The sequence below is a fragment of the Vicugna pacos genome, unplaced genomic scaffold (genome assembly GCF_048564905.1).
Source record: "Vicugna pacos unplaced genomic scaffold, VicPac4 scaffold_21, whole genome shotgun sequence".
NCBI classification, from domain to species: domain Eukaryota; kingdom Metazoa; phylum Chordata; class Mammalia; order Artiodactyla; family Camelidae; genus Vicugna; species Vicugna pacos.
In genome coordinates, this window is record NW_027328742.1 from 17,277,094 (window position 1) to 17,302,429 (window position 25,336).

At 49.6% G+C, this 25,336-nt stretch overlaps 1 protein-coding gene and 1 pseudogene across 1 annotated transcript in view; both read left to right on the top strand.

Moving 5' to 3' along the window:
* The first annotated feature begins 1,313 nt into the window (after positions 1 to 1,313).
* LOC140694448 (myeloperoxidase-like) lies at positions 1,314 to 9,534 on the top strand (annotated as a pseudogene).
* A 4,422-nt stretch (positions 9,535 to 13,956) lies between these two features.
* Positions 13,957 to 25,336, top strand: part of LOC140694371 (unconventional myosin-XVI-like) — a 124,995-nt gene continuing 113,615 nt past the window's right edge. Inside the window, exons 1-5 of the mRNA XM_072957641.1 lie at positions 13,957 to 14,007; positions 14,349 to 14,424; positions 19,839 to 20,014; positions 22,349 to 22,429; positions 22,668 to 22,873. Of these exons, the coding sequence (XP_072813742.1) occupies positions 13,957 to 14,007; positions 14,349 to 14,424; positions 19,839 to 20,014; positions 22,349 to 22,429; positions 22,668 to 22,873 (590 nt within the window). The remainder of the gene's footprint in view (positions 14,008 to 14,348; positions 14,425 to 19,838; positions 20,015 to 22,348; positions 22,430 to 22,667; positions 22,874 to 25,336) is intronic.

Below are 25,336 nucleotides of genomic sequence, written 5' to 3' on the forward strand. Positions count from 1 at the left end.
AGTTCACACAGAGCAAGTCACTGGCAGAGCAAGGCTGGAAGAAAGGCCTCCTCTCTCGTGGGCCCCTAGGCTCTGTTTCCTGGCAGGTGCCAGGATCCCTGGGCACGCTGGGAAGATGTCACTGCCCCTTGTTCCTTGGCCAAGATGTGGTCTGGGCATAGAAGGCAGGAGTGAGTGGCCAGAAGGTGGCTAGAGGTAGGAGGTGTGGTTAGACCAAACAGGACATGGGAGACACAGTTGACACGTGCCCAGCCTGATGAGGGCCCAGGGAGGTGGACAAACACAGTCATTAGTGATAGGGCACTCCTGCTGCCTGAGAATGGCAGGCCCTCTGCCAGGTGTCCTCAAGGCGTCTCCCTCTTCTATTTCAAAAGTTTAACGAAAATCCTTCTAATTACACTGTTCTCGTCCTTGAGAGGCCCTGGGCTGTGTCACCTAACTGACCACTAACCACAACCAGCCCTGCCCTCTCCTGGTTCCTGAAATCTGGGAGCAGATGGTGGAGGTGTTGGAGACAGCCCCCTACCAAAAGCCAAGAAGAAAGGGGGTGAGCAGTCGTAGAGAGGAAGTTACTTTGGTCCTCAGCCCATAGACCCCAGAGTCTTCTTTCCTGTGAAGCCCAACGGTCCCCAGCCAGATTTCCTGTCGCTGTAGCCCTCGCCAAGGATAGGGGGCTGCCCACCAGGGTCGGCCCCAGGGGCCAGGTTACACTTGGGGGTCGGGGATGGTGCCCAGAGGCTGATCTGGCCATCATCACTCCAGGTCGCCCCTTCATCTTCTGCTTCCCATAATTCCCTAGGTTGTTGGTTCCTAACTTTCGTCCCTTTCAAAGGAAACCTGGATACTCAGTTTTATCAGAATTTTGAAGGAGGCTTCACTGTCTGTACTCCCTGGGGACAGCACCAGTCTAGGCACACAATGGGGAGCTGAGAAACTCTGGGGTGGTGATGCTAAGTTCAAAGACTGGAGACAGTTCTGGTCCCTCTTCTCCTGCCCATCTCTCTGATCTCAGGGAGCTCTTTTGTGCACCCCAGCTCTGGTGGGGGAGGCGAGTTCAGTCTCCAGGGGCGGGCCTCCTCTGCCCTGCCCCTCCCCCAGCGTGGAGGACATAAAAGCCCAGATTCAGCTAAGAGGGGATGCCAATGCCAGGGGGAGCACTGGGACTTTGGAGGTGGGGTCCCGGACTCTGTCTGTAGGCAGAACCTGCCGGGGGGGTGCTGGGGTATGAAGGTGGGAGTGAGGGGCCTGGGAAGGGAGAGATGTGGGGCTCTCTTCTCCCAAATGCACTGTGGCCTTTGGACACTTACTGGGCTTGGGGTCTTGTTGCAGGGATGAAGCTGCCCCTGGCCCTAGCAGGGCTCCTGGCCAGTCTGGCCATGCTCCAGCCCTCTGGGGGTGCCACTCCAGGTAACAGCTCAGAAAGAAGGGAAAACGTGGTGGGTTGGGGGAGGTTCTGAGTTTCAGGGATTCCACATGGGCTCCGGGACCTGATGGGGACTTTGGGCCCATTCCTGACCTCGGGATCCCTGTTCTGAGCAGCGGTCCCGAGGGAAGTGGAGACCTCGGTGGTGCTGACCTGCATGGAGGAGGCCAAGCGGCTAGTGGACAAGGCCTACAAGGAGGGGCGGGAAAGGTGGGGTGCCGGGCACTGCTGGGCTCTGGACAAGGCTACCCCGGACGTCTCAGGGAAGAAACAGGCAGAGGGAATTTGTGGGTGGGGATGGGTCCCTCTGTCTGTCTGCCAGTCTTTATGTCTCTGGGTGTGAGAATATCTTTAAAACCACGCCTTCCGTGGCCTAGTCTCTGGATACCCAGGTCCATACCCTGTTTATTATGAGAAACCTGCTTCCTGACAGTGGGTCTGCCTACACTGTCCTTCGTGTCCCTCGCCTGGGCTAGGGCTCTGTTGCGTGTCTCTGCCTGGTTTCTCTGGCTCTCACTCCTCCCTCCTCCAAGCAGCATCAAGCAGCGCCTTCGCAGTGGCTCAGCCAGCCCCATGGAACTGCTGTCCTACTTCAAGCAGCCAGTGGCAGGCACCAGGACAGCGGTGAGGGCTGCTGACTACCTGCACGTGGCCCTAGGCCTGCTGGAGAGGAAGCTGCGGTCCCTGTGGCCAGGCCCCTTCAACGTCACAGGTACCACCCCCCGACAACCCAGCCCCTCACTCCACTCGTGACCCCGCCTGGTGCCTCCAGCCATCTCCCAGCAGTTCCCCCAACACCCCATTCCAGGGAGTCTCAGGGGCCTCCTGGCATCTCCTCCATGTCCTCAGACTACACCCTCAGCCAAGGCTTTTCAGTCTAGGATAGAAAATGGTGGGGCTCGGCAACCACCCACGCCCTACTTTCTGGCCCACAGATGTGCTGACGCCTGTCCAGCTTAATCTGCTGTCCAAGACTAGTGGCTGCGCCTACCAGGACCTGGTGGTGAGGTGCCCCGAGAAGGACAAGTACCGAACCATCACCGGCCAGTGCAACAACAGGTGCAGCCTCTGCGCAACGACTCAGGGTGGGGTCCCAGCAGCCCGGAGCCACCTGGTCCCAGCGCCCTGTCCTCTCTCACCACCTCCCTGCAGGCGCAGCCCCACACTGGGGGCCTCCAACCGGGACTTTGTGCGCTGGCTGCCAGCGGAGTACGAGGATGGCTTCTCCCTGCCTTTTGGCTGGACGCCAGGGGTCAAGCGCAATGGCTTCCAGGTGCCCCTGGTGAGTGCTGGCCCGTGGAGGGGGCGAGACCCCACTGAGGCCGAGACCTCGTGGAGTCCAAGCCCCCTGACTCCCCGTGTCCCGCAGACTCGCGCTGTCTCCAACGACATCGTGCGCTTCCCCACGGATCAGCTGACCCCGGACCAGGAGCGCTCGCTCATGTTCATGCAGTGGGGCCAGCTGCTGGACCATGACCTCAACTTCACCCCGGAGCCGGCCGCCCGTGTCTCCTTCCTCACTGGCCTCAACTGCGACACCAGCTGCCTGCAGCAGCCGCCCTGCTTCCCACTCAAGGTGCTCCCTCCTTGCCCCACCCCCAGCCTGCTGGGTCAGGGGTCGGGGTGGATGAGGGGGCATCGGTCTGGAAGGGGCCACCTCCCTCGGTGCCCAGCTTTCCTTCCCCAGCTCCCCAGTAGGGCTGGCCCTGCCCACTTCCCACTGTCCCTCCAACCTCTGTTTGCAGGTGCCCCAGGCTCAGTCCTCTTTCTTCCCCACACAGGGCTCCCTCCCCACAGTCCACAGCACACAGATCCTGGGTTGTGGTCTTAGAGCCGGCCGAGAGCGGACTGGTGTGCTGAGGCACATGCAGAGTAGAGTGGAGGAGAGAAAGGAAGTAGAATCTGAGAGAGAGGTAGAGAAAGACAGGGCCAGAATGCAAGACAGGAAAGGGGCAGGGTAGAGAGACAGTTACGAGAGGAACGGAAAAGGAAGAGGAAGCCGGCAGGGTGAAGACCAGATTCAGAAGACGGAGTAGGGAGGAGCAGACACAGAAAAGAGGAGAGAAAGGAGGTTTGGAGAGAAGGGGTCAGAGGACTGGCCCGCCCACCTCCAGGGGGCCCCACATCCCCCAGGTCAACGTCCTAGTCATCACCCCCCAGATCAGAGGAGCTCTGCTGTTGGAACCGCAGGCCCACCAATCTTTGTGGGCCTTGAGGGGTCTCCTTGCAGGCTGAGGGGGCCAGAAGTTCCGAAGAACTCCTTTTTGATATCTGGGTCTCCCCTTCTGGTCCTGGGCTCCAGGCCATACCCCCTCCCCAAGATGAGATCAAGGCCTTCAGGAGGGTGGACAGGGGAGAGCCACTCCTGACCTCTGTCCCTGCCCTCGGTGAGCCCGCTGGGCCTCTCTCCATGCTGCAGATCCCCCCCAATGACCCCCGCATCAAGAACCAACGTGACTGCATCCCCTTCTTCCGCTCCTGCCCGGCCTGCACGGGGAGCAACATCACCATTCGCAACCAGATCAACGCGCTCACCTCCTTCGTGGATGCCAGCATGGTGTACGGCAGCGAGGACCCCTTGGCCATGAGGCTGCGCAACCGGACCAACCAGCTGGGGCTGCTGGCTGTCAACACCCGCTTCCAAGACAACGGGCCGGCCCTGCTCCCCTTCGACAACCTGCACGATGACCCCTGCCTCCTCACCAACCACTCCGCACAAATCCCCTGCTTCCTGGCAGGTCAGTCCTGGGCGGGGACCTGGGCTGATACAGGGGTGCCCCCTGCTGGAGCCACAGCGGGCCTGTTTGCAAGCCGCTTGTAGATTTGAATTTAGAGAGACTCTCCTCACCAATTTCAGATTAATCCAGTTGCCTTGGTAACAAGGTGGATGAGCCAGAAAGGCAAAACCAAAACCAACAAAAACCAAAAACCCAGACCTAAGAAGGAGACTCAGCGATGGCTAAGGATCTTCTGTCCATCTGTCCCTCTCTTTCCCTTTGGGCTCTGGGAGCGAGGAGAGTTGAGCCCTCCAGGGACAGGGAACTAAAGGGACCACAGTATCCAGTATGGTAGCCACTAGCCACACAGGGCCATTTTCATTTACATTTAAGTTAATTTAAATCAACCTAAATTAAAAACTTAGTTCCTGCACTGCACTAGTCACGTTTCAAGTGCTCAATAGCCTTATAGCTAGTGGCTTCCATGTAGGACTGCTCACATGCAGAACATTTTCATCAATGCAAAAAGCTATATTGGACAGAGCTGCTCCAGAATATCACCTCCTAACCACCTTGATTCCCTATAATAAGAGAGGGTGGGATTTTCCATGTGAACAACTGGCAGTCCTAGGGATATGGCTGGGGCAGTGATGGTGGCCATGCCCAGAAATTTTCTAATGATTTTTAATGTAGACCAGTAGTGGGTCTGAGGCCCTTCTCTCTGGCCTCCCAATTTCTCCTCTTGGTGGCTTCCAGTGGCTGGGCCTTAGGGAAGAGGATCAAAGTCAGTGACTGTAGAGAGGAGATCAAGGTCACACCAGGATGAGGGGGGAAGGTATAGCTCAACATGGTAGAGCATGTGCTTTGCATGTATGAGGTCCTGGGTTCAATTCCCCAGTACTTCCTCTAAAAAAAAAAGTAAATAAATAAATAAACCTAATTACCTCCCCACATCCCCCCCCAAAGTCACACCAGGGTGGACTTTCTGGGGTGAGTGGTGGAAGAGAAGCTCTCCTCAGCCTCCATGTGGTGTTGAGCCACATGTCCTCAGCCTGGATTGTCATGTTGGCAGGTTGTGGGATGGAAAATCTGCTCTCAGAGAATCTCCTTCCACCAACCTTTAGAACCTGGGGAGGACTGAACCCAGTGTCCTGCAGGAATGGGCCTGGCCCTAACCCTCTGGTCCTTCCAGAGGAGGTTTAGGGGAGGACTGGAGGGATCAGAGGGTCTGACTTGATGCTTTTGGACAGTCTCAGGTGTGGACTTCAAACATCCTTAGCCTTGGCCCCCTCCCCCCGATCAAGCTACACATCAGTACATAGAATGAGTAACGGCTTTCCAGAGTCCTATGTTGAGAAGGATTTTGAGGCTGCATTCAATTTTAGCAGGAGAGAGGGATGTGATCATATGCTGCATCTGGCATGGGCAGAAAAATAGGGGGAGCCAACATGCATGCTACTTTGTGGACTTTCCTGAGTCAAGAGAATAAGTCAGACAGACAGTGTTCATGGATCTCCTACTTTGTACCAGGCATTAGGTGTATGTTGGATAGGAGGGTCAGACACAAAATGGCACAAGCCATGGTCCTTGTCCTCAAGGCTCTCCCAGTCTCACATATGGGAAAGTGGCAAATCATATGTTAGATCTGATGCCTACTGAATGAACATTTTCAACCAGCAGTGCCACTAAAGGGGCAAAGCTCTCGTGGTGGACCAGGGCATCAGGGGATACCTTCTAGAGGAGATGAAAACTGAGCATGGCGTGGAAAGATGGGTGGAGAGGAGGGCTGGGTAGGGGGCATTTCAAGCCTTGGCTTGGGAGGGAGCTTCAGTGGAGCAAGTACTTTCTGGGAGGGAGGTCTTAAGCTTGACAGTAGCTTTTGCATCCCCAAGGGGACTCCCGCTCGAGTGAGATGCCTGAGCTCACCTCCATGCACACACTATTACTGCGGGAGCACAACCGGCTGGCCACAAAGCTCAAGCGCCTGAACCCCCGCTGGGATGGAGAGAGGCTCTACCAGGAAGCCCGGAAGATCGTGGGAGCCATGGTCCAGGTAGGCAGTCCTGCGCATCGGTGATGCTGGGGCTCGGCAGACTTGGGATCCAAACGCTCCTCTGCCACATCCTAGCTGTGCAAATTAACTTTCATGAGCCTCAGTTTCTTCACCTATGATACTGTGAGGATTAAATACCTGGCAGATCCTAAGTGCCTGACAAGTGTCACTTGCTTTCTCTCCCTTCTTCTTTCCTGTCCGCCAGGAATGGTACTGGGACGTTTAAACAGGTGGGACTAAAGTGCCTGGCACAGTAGCTGTTCAGTAAATGCTTCTCCTTTCCTTTGTTTCATTGTCGCTCTTGGCTTCTTTACGCACACACACCCCCCTTCTTTACGGCTCTATCACAGCTCCCCACTCTCCTTCTTTTGGGGCCAACTGACATCCTTCAAAGCCCAATGACCCCCATTCCTGGGCTCTCAGATGTCTGCCTGTGATCCCTTAACAGATAAAGCACATTCTTCACTGGGCATGTTTCCCCTAACAAACTAATAGCCCTGGGTAGTGCCTAATCTCACAACAGCTCAGGCTGGCTTGTTTCAGCCCACCTTATCAGACTCATAAATCCCCGGTGTCCCTTCACGGACCCTAAACTTCTTACTTCACCTACAGCCAATCAGAGACTTGTGCACAAGCCGATCAGTCACCTTGTGACCTGACCTTATAAAAGACTCCAACAATTGGCCCTCGGCGCTCACATTGGCACCTCTCATCTCTGTGGCCTGCTGTTGTCTCTGGCAGTGTACCCCTAATAAACTCCCTCATCTCTGGTAAACTCTTTTACCAACCCGTGTCACCGGCCCGTCACGGACTGTCCCACTGTGGACCACGACGCTTATCCTTGCTTGTCCCTGGGCAGTGTTCCTGGGTCCCTCCTCCAATTTGTGCTGCTTCAGCACGCCCATCCTCTCCTGGAGCCATAAACACAAACACACACACACCGCCCCGGCCCCCACCTTGTTACTATTCCTGGATTCTGTGGGGGAGAGAGTTGCAAGGGCCGTTGGTGCATTTTTGATTTGCATTAAGAACTTGAGTGAGATTTGTTTAAGCCTCAGAGGACATTCCAGAGTCTAGAATCTAGAGTGAGACTGTTTCATCTCTTCTGGGAGAAGTCATCCAGGACATGGCCCTTTTCACTGGGAGAAGTCACCTAGGGAGACTCTTCCTTCTTGCCTTTCCTCCTTCTACAGACAATTTATCGAACCCCACTGTGAGCCAGGCACTTGCTGGGCACTGAGTAATTTCAAGAGAAATGAGAGACAACCCTTGTCCTCAATGAGCTATAAGTTAGTAGGAGAAATGAGACATTAGTAACTCCAGGGCAAGGGAGCTATTGCAGGGACTAACGAAGCCTTTTGTCATTTAATCCTCTAAGGCAGAGGGCAGCTTAATTACCCTTAATTTACATTTGAGGAACTGGGGCTCAGAGTGGTTAATAATTGGCCCAGAGTCACACAGCAGGCAGGCAGTAGAGCCCTGTCTTTGCCTCTTGGTGCCACTCTGTGAGACCCAGATCCAGTGCTGTGGGAGGCAAATCCCTGGCTACAGGGGAGGAAGGGATCCCTGAGCCAGGAGCAGGCAGAGAATCTGCAGGGAGGGGTGATTTTTGTTTAGATCATCACTTACTGGGACTACCTGCCCCTGGTGCTGGGGCCAGAGGCCATGAGGAAGTACCTGCCCAAGTACAGATCCTACAATGACTCGGTGGACCCTCGCATCTCCAATGTCTTCACCAACGCCTTCCGCTATGGCCACACCCTCATCCAACCCTTCATGTTCCGCCTGGACCATCGGTACCGGCCTATGCAGCCCAACCCCCGTGTTCCGCTCAGCAGGGTCTTTTTTGCCAGCTGGAGGGTAGTGCTGGAAGGTGAGCAGGGCCTAGGCCAGGAGGGAGTGAGCCGGCAGCCGAGGTTGGGGTGGGGGCAGGCTTGGTCACAGTGAGCTCGGGCGGAATAAACCCTCTTTCCCTCTTATTTTAGGGACCTGATCTGACTTTCCAGCCTCAGTTCACCTGATTCCGCTTGCCCATCTAATAATAAAGGGTGGGGTGGAGATGGCTTTTAGGGAGCTGGCTCCTTCCTGTGGGTTGTGACTCTCCGTGACGCAGGAAGCCAGCGTCTGGGAGCATGGCAACCTTGCCAGTCTGAATGGCATGATTCCCTAAGACCTCAGTGCCCCAGCGAGGACCTGCCCCCTGGGGACACCGTGGCGCCAGGAGCCACAAGTGCCCAGCCCTCTTCTGCAATCCCCCTGGTTCTACCTTACTCCATTTCAGCTCTGAAACTGAGCCAAATCCTTCCCCCACCCTGGCTCCTCTTGCCCCAGGTGGCATCGACCCCATCCTCCGGGGCCTCATGGCCACCCCTGCCAAGCTGAACCACCAGAACCAAATCGTGGTGGATGAGATCCGGGAGCAGCTGTTCTAGTGGTGTGACCTTTGGCGAGTTACTTAACATCTCTGTTCCTCAGTTTACATATTTGTACAGTGCTTGGAATAGTGCCTGGACCCAGAGCAAGCCCCAAAGAACCTACTAGCCCTCTCTAGGCTTCAGTGCCACAGTATAAAACAATGGCTTCCTTCCTGCCTACCCTGTCCCAGAGGTTGCGAATCCAGACTTTCTGGGGCTGATGCAGTGGGCGTGTCCCCCAAAGAGACTGTGGGCAAGAAGTCCCTGGGATGAGACAGCTTCAGCCTCTCCGCCCTAGGGTACAACTCCTGGAGAGGCTTCTGTGACCTCTCACAGCCCCAGACGTTGAAGGAGCTGCATGCAGTGCTGAAGAACAAGAAGCTGGCTAAGAAGCTACTGGATCTGTACAGGACCCCCGACAACATCGACATCTGGCTAGGGGGCATCGCTGAGCCCCTGGTTAAAAGGGGCCGGGTGGGGCCTCTCCTGGCCTGCCTCCTGGGGAGGCAGTTCCGGCAGATCCGAGATGGAGACAGGCGAGTGACCCCACCGTGGGGAAGGCGGGGAGGGAGACGCTTCTCTGCGGGGGGCGTCCCGATGTCCTGCCTGAGGACTAACTCCAGACCTCGGCATGGCCCCAGTGACCTCGTTCCTACCCTTTGACAGAGTTGGGAGGGGCCCACAGCTGGGCTGATGGAGAAACTCTGCGTCTGTCTCTGCAGGTTCTGGTGGGAGAACCCTGGGGTCTTCACTAAGAAGCAGCAGAAGTCTCTACAGAAAATGTCCTTCTCATGCCTTGTCTGTGACAACACCCACATCACCAAGGTCCCGCTGCACCCCTTCCAGTCCAACAGCTACCCTCACGGCTTTGTGGATTGCTCAGCCATTGATAAGTTAGACCTCTCACCCTGGGCCTCAGAGAATTAGGGGCCTGGACTCCACACTGTGTAGTAAAGCACCCTTTGGTCCACGATGCCATTTCAAGCAAGTTCAATGACCTGGTCCCTTAGAGCACCACACCCTAGTCCCAGCCCTTCTTTCCAGCAGGGTCTCTCTACACGCCCCAGCCTCGCTCCAGCCCAAGGCCAGCCGCTCTGGCCTCTCCAGCGCTTCCTCTTGAATCCCACTGTTCCCATCCGCATTCCCCCATCCTCTCTGCCTGTGGAAATCCTCCTTTCTGTCAAGACTTGGACCACTTGAGATGCTTTCCAGATATCTCCCATCCTCTCCTGCCGTGGGGAGGGGTGATGTCAGGGGGGATAGGACTCTCGCCCCTGTGCACAGGTAACCGGCTGCAGGTCCCTCTCCCCACACCCGGTGGGTGGAGGCCGCTTAGGAAGCAGGAAAAGCTTCAGCCCCCTTCCCGCTGCTCACCCAGCGGCCGGGGAAGTGTGGCCGGGGGCCCAGAGGGGCCCAGAGCTCATGCACACCCCGCAGTGATGACACCCCTCTTCTTTCATGGCACAGGAGGCTGAGCCGGGACCCGGCTCCTCCCGCTTGGCAGTGCCGAGGCCACGCCTCCTCCCGCTGCTGGGCGGTGTCAGAGGAAGGACGTCCGCTAACACGGAAGGTCTGGTTGGAAATCTCAACACCGCCCCCTCAGCTGACAGAGCAGCGAGGTGCGGAAGGAGCCGCAGCACCGCCAGCCAGGGCTCTGCTCGTTGGCAGACACGCGAACCCGCCCCGGCAGAGCGCGCGTTCTCTGCAGGCACGTGCGTCAGGACCACATGCTGGACCGCAGACCAAAGCTCAAGTTCAGAAGGAAGGAGATCGTGCGGACTGGGGCGTCCCTACCACAGTGGAGTCGAACTAGAAATCAAGAACAGGAAGATCTCCAACTGCTTGGACACTAAACAGTGCCCTTCGAAATAACCCGCAAATCAGAAAGGCAGCCTCAATGCATATGCTGAACTGAATGAGAATGAAAATAGAACATACTAGACTCGTGAGGCAGACCTAAAACAGGGCCAAGAGGAAAATTCATAGCACTAAGTGCACCTATTAGCAAAGAGGAAAGTCTCGAGTCAGGATCTAAGCTCCCACGTCAACAGCCTAGAAAAAGGAAAGTAAAATAAACGCAGAGCGAGCAAGCACTAGGCCATAGCCGGGAGCCAAGTGAATGGATCTGAGAGCTGGTTCTTTAAAAATAACCATAAAATGACAGACCCCCTAGTAGGAATGACAAAGGAAGCAGAGAAGAAACACAAATCCTTACTATCAGGAATAAAGCAGGAAAAGTCACTCCAGAGCCCGCAGTCCACAGAAAGGTCAAAAGGCAGTGAATCCTACGAACAGCTGTCACGGGGAAATTTGACAACGTGGGTGAAATGGCCCAGTTCCTCAGAAAACACAAGCTGTGCCGTTTCACAGACACGGAGCAGAGTCCTGAGTCTTCGCTGCATGAACGCGGAGATCCTGGTTGTGATGGTTTTGTAGGATGTTGTCATGGGAGGGAATTGGGTAAAGGGTCCACAGCATCCATCTGCGTTATTTCTTAGAACTGCAAGTGAATCTGCAATTAACTGAAGATTAAAAGCTTAGGTGTTTCAAGGGGGGTGGGAGCAGGTTATATGCGGACATAGAAAGTAGGCAGGAGTGGCTCTCATTTATTCAGACGTTCACACTGCCCTTGACAAGGTCAATACCAAACCTTATTGGATTGGGGGCATTATCATGGTTAAAAGACTAGCTTTGAAATCAGGTTGTATTGTATTCTTAAAATGAAAAAAAAATCTCATATATGCACACACGTATGTGTGCTGTGTGCCTGTCTCTCTCTGTTCATCCACAGGAACGTCCTAGCTCAGTAGTAACTGTGCACCACTGCGCCTCTAATTTCAGTTTTTCCGTAGAATGGGAAGGGGCTCCTTGATTCCAGATTTGGGGCCACAGTGAAAAACACATGATTTGGAACCATGTGTTAACATTCCGCTAATGCCAAGCTTATGTAACACATCCTCAGTCATTTGCGTTATTGTATTAACCTTGGTAAAAGAACTCAGCTATTTTGGGTAGTGTCTCATACTTCTGTTGAGCTGTCATCTCAAATCCCGTCCCTGTTGTGGTCCTCTGTATCTCAGGAATAGGGTCAGAAGCTCTTCAACGCCAAACGCCTTTGCAGGATATTAATTGAACACATCCTCAAAGACTTAAAGAGCTAAAGCTGTTTTCCCATTATCACAAAAGAAATTAAGCTTCAAGATTCATTAATTTTATACAAAATAAATGTTTTTCTAAATTCTGTACTTCCTGCAAGCATCAAACAGCCCTCTAGCGTTTGCACTTGTGTGGATATGTTAAATGTCTTCTAGGTAACTTGGCCAGTTGGATTCTCCAGCTGGGAAGTTTTGAACTTTAGGTTTTTGTTTTGTTTTGTTTAACATTTTTTTATTGATTTATAATCATTTTACAATGTGTCAAATTCCAGTGTAGAGCACAATTTTTCAGTTATACATGAACATATATATATTCACTGTCACATTTTTTTCTCTGTGAGCTACGACAGGATCTTGTATATATTTCCCTGTGCTACACAGTATAATCTTGTTTATCTATTCTACAATTTTGAAATCCCAGTCTATCTCTTCCACCACGAATTTGTGGTTGCCAAGGGGGCAGGGGGTGGGAAGAGAGAGATTGAACTTTAGTTTTAATGGGAGACCTTTAGCTTTTGCTCCAAGTATCCTAGTACAACCAGGGTACCATTCGGGAGAATCTTCCAGAGCACAGGCTTGTGATAATGAAATCTCATCAGCCTAATCTTAATTAAAGGGGCAGTCTTAAGCTATATGCAGTCACAGTATAACAAAACCTTTTGTTTGCTTCCCTACAAAGTTATTGAATCTGCCCAGTGTGGGGGGCGTTTTTGCTAGTAGCTGCAGAGACAGGGGTGAGCAATCCAAAGTCACTGCCCTCAAAGTTCAGGGGGAGTTTTACTGCAGGAGCCAGGATGCGCCATCACTAAACAAGGCCACATCAGGAGCACTGACAGCAAGGGGTGTATTCAGAGAAAAGCAGGTAGTTCGTGTGTGTGTGTGTGTGTGTGTGTGTGTGTGTGTGTTTAATTTCAAATCATCAGACTCCCATGAAAAGAGCAGGCTAGCACCGTAGACTGGGACCATACTGAGGAGGACCCCACACTGCAGGATGAGCTCTGGGACTTTAAATAACCTGCCAAAGTCCACAAAGATCCCATAGTGGCTTTGATGGGTGTCTGTGGTGTCACTGGGCACTGCTGTCTCTAATATAGGAAGGCATGGAGAAGCCAAACCCCGGTTCCGCGATGTGCTGGGCACTGGGGACAGATAGCCCCTCCCGGTGGAGCTGTCCAGCGCACTGTAGGGAGCTCACCAGCATCCGTGTCCGCCCGGCCCCTCAACTGCAACAAACACAAAAATCCCCGGACACTGGCACGTGTCACCATCACCCCGATTGAGAACAGCTGCTCTAGATGATATGTAATTGCTTATATTCAACAATGTATAATATGTAGCATGATCTACAGCTCACGTTTTAATATTCGTCACCCATGTTCTGGCACAAGAGCAAACTGGGTGACTCGATAATGATTGAGAAGTGTCTGAAGGTCGTCCAGCTGTTGGGCACTGACGCGGGGCTTCACCAGTCTTCAGATCCAAATTCAAATTGGAAAATCTGGGAACCTGCAGATTGTCTTGTGATTTCTGCGCCATTTAGGCTCTTGTGACAGCAAAGAATAAAATCCCAGTGGAGCTTTATTGTGATGACTGGGGTTTGAAAGCCCTTTAAGAACCAATGCTCATTTGGGGTCACATGGGCACTCAGCCTCTTTCTCATGGATCCTCTCTGTCTAGTTCCCTCCTGCTGTCCATAGGACAGTCTCCTCTGGGCTCTCTAGTTAAAATTTCCAAAAAAATGAGGTGACTATCACCTCCATTGGTCCAACCACCCACACTCCCCCACGGCTGACGCAGCAGGAAGAGGCATCGTTGGTCAGCTGCCCTACGGGGCTCAGTCCTGGTCCACACAGGGTAGAGGACAGCCTGTGACACCCGACCCTGGTGCCAAGGGGCCCCAAAGCAGTTCCCCAAGAAGCAGCAGCGGCTGTTGAAACCGATAAGCCTCCTGGCTGATGCAGCCTCGGGGACCACACTGGGAGCTCACACTGAGCCGAGACAGAGAGGCGGTAAAACCAAGGCTGTGTACAAAACTCAGGTCCCCAGGCCAGACAGTAAAGTTGTTTAAATCTATTCCTAAGTAAACTGTGGTGAAGAAAACTGCCCTTTGAATAATCCCACATTCATTGTTTCCTGAGTCTTCTTCATTTTAAAGACTTCAGATTTATTGCTTGAAGGGTCCAAGGGAACTCTTATGACGGAGGCCGTTCTGCTTCTCAAGCTGACGTCTCGCTTCTTTCCCAAGGCAAGGAAGTCTTTCTACTTGGTTTAGAGAGTTTTCTAAGCAGGTGAGTGTTTTTTAAAATTAGGGGAATGCAACGGATTTGAGTCCCACCACCTTCTCCTAAACTTCCGATGAGAAGAGGGCTTTGCCAGGCAGAACAGGACAGGCGTCCCTCGTTCGCGTGCAGACCGCGAGCCGGGGACACGAGCTTTGCACTTGCCGGCAGCGGGAACTCTGAGACCTGGAGATGCTGCTTTTGTGAATAATTTAAAACTGCTGCCGAGTCAAGCTATTCTTTAAAGGAAATTACTTCCGTGGTCATGTTTAACCACTAGTAATTACACTGTTTTCTTCTATTACAGGTAATGTATGAAACTGTTGGAGCAATTGAAAAAAATAAAGATTCCCTTTCACAGAACCTTCTATTTGTGATGAAAAGTAAGTCCACCCCCTGCCGCCACCCACTGTGGTTCACATGCCACCCATTCCCTTTTTCTCTGTCTCTGAACAGTGTCCTATAAAACATGCCACCAGCTAAGGGGTAATTGAAATATCTTTTGCATTCTAATGCCCAGAATAATAAGGAATGGCTCTGGCCGTGCTACACATTGGGTACAATTTAATTTGGAGCCTAGTAGAAACCATAATTTAACTAAGCTTTTAGCAGATAGAAATATAAAATACCTTCCCCACTGTAGCAGTATGAATATTAAAAAGCTCTTCCATGGAGACTGATGAAGACGAATAGGGCTTCCCAGTTTATTTAGGCCACAGCAGGGTGAATTCCACTACTTAAGTTGACTCCAGAGCACACCTAAGGGTAGTATTTTATTCTGTGTACTTCCAGTTGCAAAGAACTAGTGCTCCCAAAATAGAACGAGCATAAAAATTTATATATACATACAGACCTGCATACACGTGTGTGTCAATATAAATTTACAGGCGCCATCCACTTAGTGAAGCTTGGCACTTCATGTACCTCTGTCTCTAATTCTGTGCTGCACGTAAAGCTGAGTGCTCTACTTACATGCGGTATAATTAATAGATGTATATGATTCTAGCACTTTAGTCATTATTTCCTTAATAACTGTTCTTCAGTGATTCACATTTTCCTAATAATGAATTAAATTTCCTCTTCAGTGAATTAAAATTATCGTCTTTTGTGCTTTACGTTGCTTTAAGTGAGATGGAGTCATTTATCATTCCTGGGGAAAGAAGCAGATGATAGCCTTTCATGAAATAGTTGGATGCCTTTGAGCTGGAAATAAGAGCTCCATATCACTTCTGGCTGGAGGAGCACATTTACCTTAAATCAAATGGCAGAGTTGCGACATACCGGTCTTCAAGGGCAGTTGCGCGGCTTGCCTCTCAGAACGGATGGTTATTGAGTTCTCTGACGGGCAGAGACTAATGATGAAAGCTCGGACTGAGCATAAGCCCACGTGAGAGAAAGAATTGAGATAATTCATCCTATCGATTATCACTGGAAACACCTTCCTTCCAGTTTTTAAATATTTGGACTTTCATTTATAACAGACTTCCGTTTAATCCATATATTCTGTGAAGACCTAACATACAGGGTGTTTTCAAAGTTGGAGCAATGCCTCCTTTGTTCTTATGTTTCATGGTGGCAGAATACATGTTTAGGATGAAAGCATGGTGGCTAGTGATGGTGCAACCCTGCATGTGTTCATGGAGTCCCTGTATTTTGAAGGCATTCTTTTTGTGTATACTTGCCAGCAAGTATACACCGAGAGAGAACAGGGGGATCTTGTTTTATTCGAAATACTTTAGACCATAGGTACCTCTGAGCAAGAGGACAAAGTTTACAATGTGTCCTTTTATGTCCTTACAAGAGGGAGCAAGCTTTTTCTGCAAAGGACTAGAGAATAAATAGTTTAGGCTTTGTGAGCCGTAGCATCTCTGTTGCAACTACTCAACTCTGCTGTTACAATAAGGAAGCAGCCACAGACAAAAAATGGATGTGGCTGGGTTCCAATAAAGCTTTATTGACAAAAACAGGCAGTGGCCTAGATTTGGCCCACCGGTCAGAGTGGCTCACCCATTCCATCATACAGGCCAAAGATGCCTGGTTGTGATAGTATTTTATGAATCTGTGGAATGTTTTGACACTACCAATAGTTATGAAAAGCAAGTGTAATTTCAGATAATAGTAATGATTTGTTTCCAGGCACTTTGCCAAGCACTTTGCTTATGGCATGTGATTTAATTCCATATTATCGGGAGGCTCCGAGCTGAGGAAGGAGACAGGGTCCGCTGTAGGGTCCGGACTAACAGACCTGTGTCTTGTGAGACACCTGACCAGGGAGGACAGGGCGCCGGGCGGCTCAGCTCACACGGAAACATGGCGAGTGCCCTCGTCTGTGCCCGAGACAGAAACGAAGTCCGCTTGACTCCGAAGAGGCAGGAAGAGTTAAGACCCAGACTCTCCAGCCTGCTTATAAGTAGAGGAAAGCTTACGATTTACCATTAAGGGTGATGTTAACGCTTTTGAGCATCTCTGCATGCCTGCTCATAGACTTGGGCACCTACGTTAGCTTGTCTCATTTACGGACAGAAAGATGCCTAGTGCCGTGTGCATGAGCCCCAGAGAGGGGTGCTTCCCATGCCATTGTGTGCTCAGAGGGACATGAAGGGAGGTGCCAGCTGCAGGTGACTCCCAGACGCAGGGAAGGAGGCTAGAGCCATGCCTTCAGCAGGGGCTTCTTATCAGGTTCTGCGATCAGGGGCAACACGGTGGCCAAATTTCTTTTTTTTTCCTTCATTAAAAATTTTTTTTTTTACCTGAAGTATTTCATTTATTTGTCATAATATCCTTTATGTGATATTTTTTAAAATTTTATTTTATTGAATTATAGTCAGTTTACAATGCTGTGTCAATTTCCAGTGTAGAGCACAATTTTCTGAATTTCTCTTTTTATGTCCCGAGGAACCTGCTCCCACCTCCCACTTGCTCAGCTTGTGGGCGGGGCTCGGGTGCTAGGGTCGCAGCATGCTGGCTTCTCCCTGGCAGTAGGTAGACGCTGGTCCTACTTGGCCCTCATGCACATGGTTCAGAGAAAGGACAGAAACTGGTCAGTTATGTGTTTTGGGTCATAGTTATGTCTAATGTTTCTAGATCTAGTAAAGGCTTTTTTCCCAATTATGGGAATCCCCTGTTACATCGTCTATCTGTGGTTCTATCTATCTATAGACTGGCTATAAATAAAAATAATATTTTTATATCTAAAACATGCTGTACACCAGAACTTGATACACCGTAACTGACTATACTTCAATAAAATATATATAAAGAACATTTTAATTTGGTTAAAGGGGCATAGTATTATCTGTTTATTGTTTAACTGTTTATTTTGAAATGATTTCAAACTTCAAGTTATAAAGTTAGTACAAAGAGCTCCCACATGCCCTCCCCCAGATTTCTTCCGTGCCCTTTCCTGTTTTCTCTTGCTCCTTTTCTCTCTTCCTCACTTTTTCCTCCTCTGTACGTGTGTGTGTGCGCGCGCGTGCTTGCGTGTATGTACGTACATTTCTGAACCACGGGAGAGTGACCGAATGTGCCCTTATGCCTCAGTACTTCCATGCATGCCCTGAGACCGGGGACGCCCCCCCACACAACCTCAGTGAGGTCCCAGCACATGTAGCACTGCTGTGCTGCCCACGGCTAACTCGGAGTTTGTGTCAGCCTTTACTGGTGACCCACCGATGCCCTCCACAGTGACTCCCCCAGTTCACCGCCCTTTGCTGCATTTCTTGCCACTTCTCATTTGTCTCCTTTGATCTGGGACGTGTCCTCAGCTCTTATTTTTCTTCATGACATTAATATTTAAAAAGAAAAAAGAAAGGCCAGCTTTTGGAGAACGTCCCTCAGTCTGGGCTTATGTGCTGTCTCCTCGCATTGGAGTCAGTTTTCTCCTTTTTGGCAGGAGCCCCGTGGAGGAGAGGAGGGAGGTGTCTGTCTCAGCGCATCATGTTCGGGGGCGCATAGCGACCGGTGGAAAGGTCAGCGGGGACCTTCACCTTGAGCACTTTGTTAAAGCGGTGTCCTGCAGGGTTCCCTAAATCACTGTTTTCTTTGTAATTGATAACTGACTTGTAAGGAAGTACTTGAGACAATATAGTCTCTCTCACCAAACTTTCACTTGTTTTGCATACGTTAATGGTTCTTACCTAAATCAGTAATTTCTCTTTTGGTTGCAAAATGGTAATTTTCTAACCCCATCGACAGTGACATTCTACTGTAAGAATGACTCTTTTTTTTTTTAACTGAAGTATTGTCAGTTACAATGTGTCAGTTTCTGGTGTGCAGCACAGCGTCCCAGCTGTGCACATGCAGACATAGGTTCCTATCTATGTAAGAACTTCCCTTTCTGATTCCTTCATTCATTCATTCTTTCATTTATCATCAGACGGACTCATGGATTCTTATTTTATTTAAGGAACCGTAATACATTACTGTCATTATTTTGTCAGTAAAACTGCCCAAGACTTGCCCAGGGAGGACCCTCCAAGCTAGCCCCCCGTCCTTCTGATAGCTTCTCACATCTTTTCAGCGCTTTTTTACGTTCTGGCCTTCCAAAATGTTCCAGGGTCCTCTGCTTCGCCTCGGCTCTAGAATCAGCCATTTATCCAAGAAGCCTTATTTCATTGTAGAGGAGAATGGAGTCAAGAAACACTAAGAAATGGGGTCACTGTGAGCCCATTGCTACTGGGATGTTATTGCTTTCAGACCCTTTCAGAACTAGAAAATTTAAGACATAGGTGTAGATTTTACATGTATATGTTTGTGTGTATATATTGCTGTATATTGAAAGTCATGAATTTACCATGACACCTGTAATTCCAGCCCAACACCACAGGCTCCCTTTTGCCTTCCTGTCATTCGTAGTTGTATGTGCCTTTGCTGGCCCCCCTGGCCCCCTCCTGGCTGGCTCACATGGGCCCCGCCTGCTCACGTGGCTGATAAATGTACTAACTGGGCAAGCAGGGTGGTCTGAGTGCAGAAGCGGCAGCGGCCGGGGTGCCTGGTGACTGCCCATCGCTCACGGTCTGACGGGAGGAGCCCGAATTCTGTATGTCTGTTACATCGCATTTGAGCTGGTAGGAATCCACAAAGCAGGGACTGTCACGGTTATTTCAGGGAAAAGGGAATTAGGGCTTCAGAACTGTCTACATACAGATAGAAGTGACGCAAGAACCATGCCTTCTGGAGCCGTGACTGCCACTGACATCGTCACCATTCCCTCGTGAGCCCCTTTCTTCCCGAGGTGTCGAGAAAGGAAAATGGACCCGGAATCACTGGGCTCTTTGTAACCTAACTTCTAAAAGGAAGCGGTTGCTTTCGCTGTTGCAGCTTAGCTGGCTCAGGAGGAGAGGCGTTTCTTCCCCCCACGGCTGAGACAGCCGGAGGAGTCGGGGTCTCCCCAGGTGCCCACAGACAGCTCGGAGACAGCGCCTCCTGGGGCACGGGTTCCCTGAGCGAGGCGCTGCCAGCAGGAGCCATGGGCCTTGGGGACGCGGTCTCGGGCACTAAGGTCTGAGTGGGGGCCCTCGGTTCCCTCCGGTTCCTGCCGTCTGGAGGGCAGTCGATGGTGCTCCGTTCCGGCGCAGAGAGCGCAGTGAGGCCTGGGAGCCTGGGGTCAAGGGCAAGGAAGGTCAGAGTTCACTAAAGTGGAGGAAATAGAAGAGGGGCAAAGGGAACCGTGGCCTCCTCAGTTTCCTCCCCCCTGAGCGTGTCTTAGTGGGGGGAGCCCATGGATGGGGAGGAGCTGAATGCTCAAGTCAGTTATGACTTGAACGCCACTTACGATCTTCGCTTATTTATTTCCCAGCTAGTGAAAACGTCGTGATCAATCATTTGTTCCAATCGAAACTGTCAGAAACAGTATCCCTCATGTCTTCTTCTCCGTCTTGTAAATTCAGAGGACACGGATCTGCCCGGCTCAGCAAGCACGTGCCAGCATCTTCAGCAATCGGGGGCAGGAGGAACTATCTAGAGCTTAGCAAGGTAGGCGTTTCTGTGATTCTTGTCTGGTTGTTTTTAAGTGTGCTTAGCACATTCACCGCTTCTTTTCAAGAAAAAAAAAGCGCCACCCTGAACACTAATGGAAGGAAATTGATGTTTATTTTAAAAAATTAAAGAAAAAGACTGCTTCCCTAAAGTCTTACCCTCCAAGAGAAAACAGTGCAGGAGAAGGTGGAGCAGAGGCAAAATCTGATAGCAAGCGCGGTGGTAGTCATTGCATTGGTTGTCGGGGCAGCGTCTTATTTTTGTCTCATCTCCGTGACTGTCTTTTTGACGAATGGGTGGGAACTTCAGGGACAGTAGGTTTACAGGGAGTAAACTTAGCCACCTGATTCTGTTGACATTAATCACTTCAGAGGTTTTAAGTCTCCAAACAATAAATTGTAGTTTTTCATGCAGACATAGTATCTTTTTCAGGTCCTAGAGTTTCGGTGTGTGTTTTGTAGATTTTTGATTCATGTTAGTACGGCACTAAGGTTTAACGTGTATTTGTGCCACACAAGTGTGGTGGTACTTACAACCTGAAGATTCCATTTGTAAAACAGAACTAAAAAACTCAGTGAAGAGTTATTTCAGACTGAAATGTTTTAAGTTTATGAATTCAGTGCCCGATTGTACCCCAGTTTGTTCTGCTTGCCTCTACAGAGATGATGAAAGATGAGAATCATGATTGGGAAGGTGTCCAGGACAGTCCGTTTTAGAAATTCCGTTGTTGTAGCTTGCTGGAATGTGTTTCAGCTTACCAGTTAAAATAAAAGCACAATTAAAGTCAACTCTATTAGGGAAGGGTGGCAGGAATGTGTATAGTGTATTAGAAATGTGCAGTGTGTCTGTGTTTAGCCAGTAGACCCAGAATCAAGAATCCTTTGGTAGAGTTGTTCTGGAACTGGGTGAACACAGGAATTCAATCCCATTGCACACAAAATGGCATCTTTTACATAAAAAAGACAAATGATCACCCTTTGTAAGAAAGATCTCAGTTCCTGGGGTTCTGCTGAAAGGCCTGGTCCTTGCTTTCTTAATCATCCTGGAAAACAAGAAGTCACCACACACCTCTAAACTGAAATTCCTAACCTGAATTATTGCACATTACAGGCATGCATGCCATTAGCCTTTCCCCCGAAGGCCTGCCAAAGGGAGATCATTCACTGCAGTTCCTCCACCCAGAAAGGGACACTGAGTGCTCAATTTCGAGGGATGGAGTCTTATTTATTATGATTATTCCTCAAGTGTTCCACTCCGCACTTCCCTTCAGAGGGCCCTCACCCCTCCACGTCCACGCCCGCGACCAGCAGAGTGGCTGTCCACCTGCTCCTTACCTAAGCACCACGTTTGGCTTTGGGTTTGTGGAAAACAGGTTGATCTTAGACCCATCGCTTCGTTTTACATCCGCTTGTCAGTTACACGCGATCGTTTCAGCTGACGGTTCACCTAATGGAAGGAAATGAGCCGTCACCTTGTTCCCAGTAGCACCGTATCGACAAGAACATTTCACCTGGTTTTTTCTCTTCTGTTGAGACCTCTTATTTTAAGAGAAATGGTTTGGAATCGATAGGTGCGTTGGCCTAAGTCAGTGTGAGTTTGTGGCGTGCGGTAGTTACGTCAGTGGCTGAGGGTTCTTTTAGCCTCTGGTGGAATTTAATTGCCTCCTGCCCTTTATTTCTTCACCCCCTGGGTTCATTTCCACTGACTTCTTTAACCCCCATTATCATTTAGTCTTGGCTGTGTATGAATTTCTTCCTTGTAAGAGTTATGGATCATTATTGATCAAAGAAAGCAGTCGATTGTCATTTTTCACAGGCAGGTACTTTACTAACCTCTTTCAGTCATTAAAAAAAAAGAAGAAAAGGAAGCGAAAGGAAAACTGAATAAGAAACTGATTATAGTTAAACCTGGGGGGCAAACCGATGACTGTGAAAACATGAAACCTTTGTGACATAACACAGCATCCTTTTGCCCCAGACTAAGCTATGTTTCACGATAAACACGGGCAGTTAGCGCTAGGATCCGGACACCAGGCTGAGATGACTGTACCACCACGCAAGTCAAGGTCTGTGTTTATTCTCAAGTCAAAGTAGGTGCAGGTTGGTGACGGCCATGGACTTGAAAGGCTGCGGTAATGTTTTTCTGCACGAAGCTGCCCATCCCCGTGACTTAGGGTACCATGGCAGGAAGTCACCTGGTACTGATTTTTAGAGTCTAAGTCTGCATCTGCCTGTAAGTGAGTTTACCTGGATGGGAGGATTAATTTTTTTCTTCTAAACTGGAATTCAGTCAAATAAATCTGCTCACCCTTTCTTTTTGTTTTCGTTACAGTTATTAAAAAAGAAAGGAAATTCTACATTTCTTCAAAGACTAGAACGGGGAGGTCCGGTCACCGTGGCGTCGCAACTCAGGGTTAGTTGAAATTTTCAGATTTCAAAAACTTTTTTGATTCTATCAACTGTAGAGGGCCCCCGTCTTTGACCACTTGGGTACCTTTAAAGTAGTAAGCATGCCCACGGACACCTAAGATGAGTGAATGTGTAGTAAATAAAGCCGAGGACTGAAAATAAAGATTTTTACTGAAAACCTGTTTACGCCGTGAGCCGGTGTCTTCTCCGGGGACTCAGCCGTGTTTCGGTTCTCTCTGCAGAAAACCCTGCTGGACATTACGGGGAAGCTTCAGAGGTGCTCCCCGCACTTTGTTCATTGCATCAAACCCAATAACTCGAAGCTGCTAGATGTGTTCGATGACTTTTACGTGTCAGCCCAGCTGCAGTACATTGGGGTCCTGGAGATGGTGAAGATCATCCGGCACGGATACCCCGTCCACCTTTCCTTCTCGGACTTCCTGTGGAGGTGAGTTTTTCTCCTGTGTCTGCTGCTCCGGGTAACGCGCTGACGATGTTGGAACACAGTTCTTCTGTTTTCTTTCCTGGCGTTCCTTTTATCCTTTACATTCTTCTCTCCTGAGTAAACAAAATGCTCTGGGAGGCAGTGAAATGCTCTGGAGAGGCTCAGATAAAAAGTTGCTGAACATACTCGATACCTTGGAAACAATGTTCACATTCCCTTAAATTTAGATTTCCTTGGATGTAAACATTTATAAAAATGTGGCACATGAGATACCCCTTCCTTTATATCTATGGACAGAATATTTTTTAAACCAAGAGTTGGCAGACTGCACTCACTGGCCAAATCCAGCCCACCACCTATTTTTGTAAATAGAGGTTTGTTGGGACACAGCCAGTGAAAATAATGAGAATGTCTGTTTTTAGACAATCAAACAATAAAAGAGGGTGGGGGAAAAAGAAACCAGAAAGTATTTAGTAATCTTATATCAAAATTATAAAATTTAAAAACAATACTGACATAACATAATATCAATATTATAAGTATCACACATTTTGGTGCAAGTGTTAAAAGTCAGCCTTCCCACCCCTAAGGTACAAATGATCTTTGGTTCAATGAGTTTAAAACCTGCCCATGTATGAGTTTAAAATAATAGATTCCCAAATTTATCCCAGCCCTTCTGAATGACAGCCAGCAGAAAGTGGGGTCCACGGGCCCCCTGGTCTGTCTGCTGGGGAGGGGGACGGTGACGCTGTCACCCGCCTTGCCTTGCTGGGAGCAGGGGCCCTCCAGCATTCCTGCTCGTCAGCGTCACTGCAGGCTCGGCAGAACGCAGACTCCTGGGCAGCAGCTCCAGGGTTCCGGACTCACAGGTGCAGCTGAGGGCTGTGGATCAGCGTCCCCCACCAGTTCCCGGGTGGCGCTGGCCTTGCTGCGTGTGGGCAGCCTTGTGACAACCACTGGCCTGGAGCCTCTGCTCACTGGAGGATGACGCCTTTGTTTTGTTCTGGTTTCCCTGGCCGAGGGCTAGAAGTATGTGAATGCATCTTGGTGATCAAAGCTAACTTGCTGAGAATGAAGAGTCCCAGGCATTCACTGATTTACTGGATTAAATCTGCTAAATTGTGAGCCTCCCCAGTGGTCTGTGTGCACGTGTTTCAGAAGCACTGCTCGTGGGTTCCTACACTGGATGGGAAATAGGATTAATCTCATCCTATTTTTTAAAGTGTATTTGATGCATTTTCTTCAGTTTATTTTGTTAGTGTCTTAGAATCATAGAATCAAAGACACTTTGCATTAAAATGTCCCTCAGTGTTTCTCTGGTATAATCTTCGGTAGCTGCACGAATCTTCCTTCCTGCTGCTCCAACAAGCACTCGTTTGAATTGTCCTCTTTTCCCATGGCTGTGTGTGTGTGTACACAACATTATACTTCATAATGATTAGAACATTTTTTGACCTTTGTTGTTTGTGTTTGTCCAGTTTGACGTATATGCTCCACCAGGAATTATCTGCATTAAAATAGTATATGCGGTGATTATCCTCTACGCATAAGTGCAGTTCCCCGTGTATATGCATTCTTGCTGTGCTGTGGCCTCTAGGCAGACCCCCTCTTATTCAGTCTCCATGCCTGCGCCTCGTGGGTGTTTAATCAATGTTTTCGGTATGAAGCTGGCACTAGAGACTAATGGTTGTTCAATTTAAAGTAATATTTCGGCAAAACAGAGACCACAGTTATATCATGTTTGTTTAGAAGATTAATGGGGATGGGAAATGATACTTTTGGGTAAATCTTTGCATTTCTTTAACCAGACCCTTACTGAAAAGGAGATGTGATTGCAGTGTGTCGTCCTTGTTTGTAATTGCATGTCAACAGAAATGGAATTATTGATTTATTTCCCTGGAAATTTGTCATGATCTCTCTTAAATGAAGGACTCCAATCTGGAATATTATCACAAAAACACCGATCCATACAGAGATGATCAGTTTCTATAGAACTTGAATAAAACACGATCCACCGAACGTCGCATCAACATACAGCATGTTTATTCAGAAAGCTCTTCGGAACTTTGGAATTCCCCTGGGCAGCCAGCATCACCATATAAACAATGCCTAGAGGTGTCATGTAATAGAAGCTTCTGGTTGCCAAAGTATCAGATAACAGTTTCTGTGTAAAACGTTTATTTTCTCTTCGTTATCACCTTCTCTTAACTGTTACAGAATAAAACCTGATCAAATTACTTTGTTTAGTTTACAAAAAGGAATATGGTTACTACGAAAATACTGGACAAAGAAGGAAAATACGTCCAGTTATGAAGCAAGCACCGACTCATTTGAACAGCATGTGTGTTGCTTCTGAAGTCCGGCGTGATGACACGTGCGGATAATGGACCCGTCTGTGGAATCTGCAGGCAGACGTGATGATGTTGCAAATTTGCTTTCTGGAACCCTGGCTTTAATAACTGTCCA